The sequence below is a fragment of the Vigna angularis genome, chromosome 3, assembly GCF_016808095.1.
Source record: "Vigna angularis cultivar LongXiaoDou No.4 chromosome 3, ASM1680809v1, whole genome shotgun sequence".
Lineage (NCBI taxonomy): Eukaryota > Viridiplantae > Streptophyta > Magnoliopsida > Fabales > Fabaceae > Vigna > Vigna angularis.
The window spans coordinates 33,759,029-33,762,799 of NC_068972.1; the positions used below are offsets into that span (position 1 = coordinate 33,759,029).

At 43.0% G+C, this 3,771-nt stretch overlaps 1 protein-coding gene across 1 annotated transcript in view; it reads left to right on the forward strand.

The window, feature by feature from the left end:
• Window positions 1-2,791, forward strand: part of LOC108326279 (uncharacterized TPR repeat-containing protein At1g05150) — a 3,091-nt gene extending 300 nt beyond the window's left edge. The window contains exon 1 of the mRNA XM_017559677.2: window positions 1-2,791. This exon is cut by the window's left edge and continues 300 nt beyond it. Within this exon, the coding sequence (XP_017415166.1) occupies window positions 139-2,544 (2,406 nt within the window). The 5' untranslated portion in view covers window positions 1-138 and the 3' untranslated portion in view covers window positions 2,545-2,791.
• Window positions 2,792-3,771: the final 980 nt, after the last annotated feature.

Consider the following 3,771-nt stretch of genomic DNA (forward strand, 5'->3'; position numbering starts at 1 on the left):
CATTTCATTGGGGGTTCCAATTTCAAGCTCTTATAAAAAAAATTAGGTTTTTGTTTTATTTTAATTTCCCCTGATACAACGTCACTGGCACAGACCCATCGCACCTGCCGCCACTAAGCTTCTATTCTGACTCCGGAAATGGCGACGAGGGGCACCAGATCGGAGAAGGTTCGGCGAATTTTCAATCAATTCGACGCGAACCGTGATGGGGGTCTCAACCGTGAGGAAATGGCATCGCTGGTGGGTGCAGTGAACCCTAGGGTGAAGTTCAGCGACGAACAAATCAGCGCGATCCTTGACGAGGTGTTTCGGACGTACGGCGAATTCATCGACGGCGACAAGGGTCTCACGTACGAGGGTCTGTTGCGCACGTACGACGACGGCGCCGGTGACGTCGACCGTGATTTCGACGCGCTTGGGCTCGACCTCGTGGCAGACGCTGTGAAGGAGCCCCTTGCAGCGTCTGAGGCGTCATCCTCGTCGATCGTGGACGAGAGAATGGCGGTGGAGACCCAGAAGAAACAGCGGACGGCCGCCTGGGCGGTGTCGCCAAACCACGGGATCGTGTTCGATGAGACGTGGAAGATTGTGGATGATTTGGAGCTTCTTGTGAAGAGGCTGAAGACGAAGCAGTCAAAGGAAGGTGGGAAATTGAAGAATGACAACTTTGACGCATATTCAGATGCCGGGTGGTCTCGCGAATTAGGGCCCTCTTCCGAGATTACGGAGAAGAGAGTGTTTTGGGAGGAGTCAGGGCATGATTATGCAGTGTTTTTGAAGGAATTGGGAGCGTTGAGAGGGAGAGCTGATGGTGCTAGGTCAAGAGAAGAGGCTTTTGATGGGCACATGGCAATTGGGAGAGTTTTGTATGAGCATCAGTTGTTTAAGGAGTCATTGGTTAGTTTCAAGAGGGCTTGTGAGTTGCAACCTGTGGATGTGAGGCCTCATTTCAGAGCTGGGAATTGTTTGTATGTTCTTGGCAGGTACAAGGAGGCCAAGGAGGAGTTCCTCTTGGCTCTTGAGTCTGCTGAGGCTGGTGGCAACCAATGGGCTTACTTGCTTCCCCAGATTTATGTCAACCTCGGCATCGCCCTTGAGGGTGAAGGGATGGTTTTGAGTGCCTGTGAGTATTATAGGGAAGCAGCGATTCTCTGTCCCACACATTTTAGAGCCTTGAAGCTCTTAGGTAGTGCACTTTTTGGTGTGGGGGAGTATAGAGCGGCAGTGAAGGCGTTGGAGGAGGCAATTTTCATGAAGCCGGATTATGCTGACGCTCACTGCGATTTGGCCTCAGCGTTACATGCCATGGGTGAGGATGAGAGGGCAATTGAGGTGTTTCAGAAGGCTATTGATTTGAAGCCTGGTCATGTGGATGCCCTTTACAATTTAGGTGGGTTGTATATGGACCTGGGTAGGTTTCAGAGGGCATCTGAGATGTACACTCGAGTATTGGGCGTGTGGCCAAACCATTGGCGAGCACAGCTGAACAAGGCGGTGTCACTGCTGGGAGCTGGGGAGACTGAAGAGGCCAAAAGAGCTTTGAAGGAAGCGTTGAAAATGACGAATAGGGTTGAGTTGCATGATGCAATATCACATTTGAAGCAACTGCAGAAAAAGAAGACCAAAGCAAGTAATGGAGGTGTTCCTGGGGAGGCATCTTTTGTTATAGTTGAACCATCCAAGTTTAAGGTAGTTGGAGATCGGACTACTGGGAGGCAAGAGCTAGCCACTGCTCTGCAGATCAGAGCGCTTCAGAGGGTAACTAGGTTGAGTCGTTGCAGTGTAGAGCTTTTGAAGAAGGAGATGAGTGAACGTGATGTGTCAGTATCCTATTCTGGTAGTGGAGTTCCTGAAAAGTCCATCCGGAAGCCCAATTTGGAAGAAATTCTTCGCAGATTACTCAGTTTTCTGAAGCCTGAGACTTTTCAAGGGGCTGTGAAAGCCATCAACGAGAGGATTCTTTCAGTTTTGGATGAAATTGGTTCAGGCAGGCTGGACCTAGGAATGTTCTATGCAATTCTTGCTCCTATTTGTGGTGGTCCTCCGGACAGACGCAAAAGGGTTGCCTTCGATGCACTTTTGTGGCGTCCTATGAATGAAGATGGTGCTAATATTAGGAAAGTTGATGCCACTGTGTACATCAAATTGTTAAGGGCCGTGTATCTTCCTAGCCAAGCTGTTAGTGAATTAATGGAGGTTCGTGGAGAGTCAGACACTTCAATGGTGTCTTTCTCCGAGTTTCTAGTATTGTTTGATGATCCAGATTTGGGTTTTGGTATCATGCCTACTCTAACAAAGCTTGAGACAGGGGATAGAAACCGGCATGGTAACTCAGTGTGCTCGGTTTGCCGCTACCCAATTATTGGTTCTCGGTTTAAGGAGACAAAATCTCATTTTAGTGTGTGTAACCAATGCTACAGTGAGGGAAAGGTGCCTTCTTCATTTAAGCAGGAAGAGTACAGATTTAAAGAGTATGGAAGTGAGGGTGAAGCCATGAAAGATAAGTGTACGTGCTTCAATTTGCAATCCCGTAATGAACAGTAGATAGTGGCATTCAATTTTTTTGTATTTTTGATTTTTTTGTTCTACTATCTTGTATTATCCCATCTTGTTTATCCTAGCTTTTCGGTGTGAATGTGATTATATCTAGCTCATGAGTTCACCGGTCATTTTGGCCCCTTGTTTAATAATTGTTTCAGGTGGTGTGTCACTGCTTTAGTAACTGTTCATAGACATTGTAAAACCCTTAACCTCTTCCGTGACAAACATGTGTGTTGATCATGCTTCCTTGTCTCTTACTGTTTTCTTATGAAGCATTTATCTATTTTGACAAATGAAGCCTCATAATTCAGTCTGGAGTACAGTCATTATTCTGACTTCCAATTATATTCCTATTATTCAACTGAGGAGGATCAATTATTTCTTCTTCTTGCGTTATTTTTTACATTTACTGTTTATGTTCCGTGAGTCCAACACATTCAATGGATCATAATTCAGCTCAATGTTAATCTGAAAGTACATTTAGTTGTGATTTGAACTGTCATTTGTTTCCATTAAGAATTTTGAATACTAGGGGTACTGTGGGTTTTTATGACAAATTGATTATTTTCCTCCTTTTCAAAAAAGGACTAGACCTGTAAGGTTCAAGTATCCTTTTCAATACATTGAATGGCTTATATTTCATTTCAACGTTAATATTATGACAGTACATTTCTGTTTTCGTTGGTCCCTTTTTGTATTGGAAATTTTGTGAACAAGAAAATGGTGGAAATGAAGGGTTTTTGAGTCAGTTAACATGAGATAGTACAGGTGTTTTCAAAGGCATTTGCAAAGAATGCCTCTTTGTTTGATAGATTTATAGGTGCAATAAGACAACGGATAATGACAATTTTCACGTTAATTGGCTGCAACATAAAAACAATGCTGATGTGGAAGTGAGAGTATATACACGAGACAAAAGGCAGAGAGGGAACGGAGTGTTGTAAATGTTTCATTTATGTATTTTTCCTTCTACTATGCACCTTCTTCCACCGCCACATATTTTCTTCTACCATCCTAAAAGTATAGAAAACGACTAAATGACTAAAATGTTATGGATGATATGTGCATAATATTTTAAATTATATTAATCTGAATATTTGAATTTAATTTATAACTTGGATTATATAACCAAGAACTATATTTCAAATTATGCAATGAATTATATGATCTACAATTATATATTTTAAAATCTCTTTTTTACTGCTATATTTTATATTACACAATATGAAA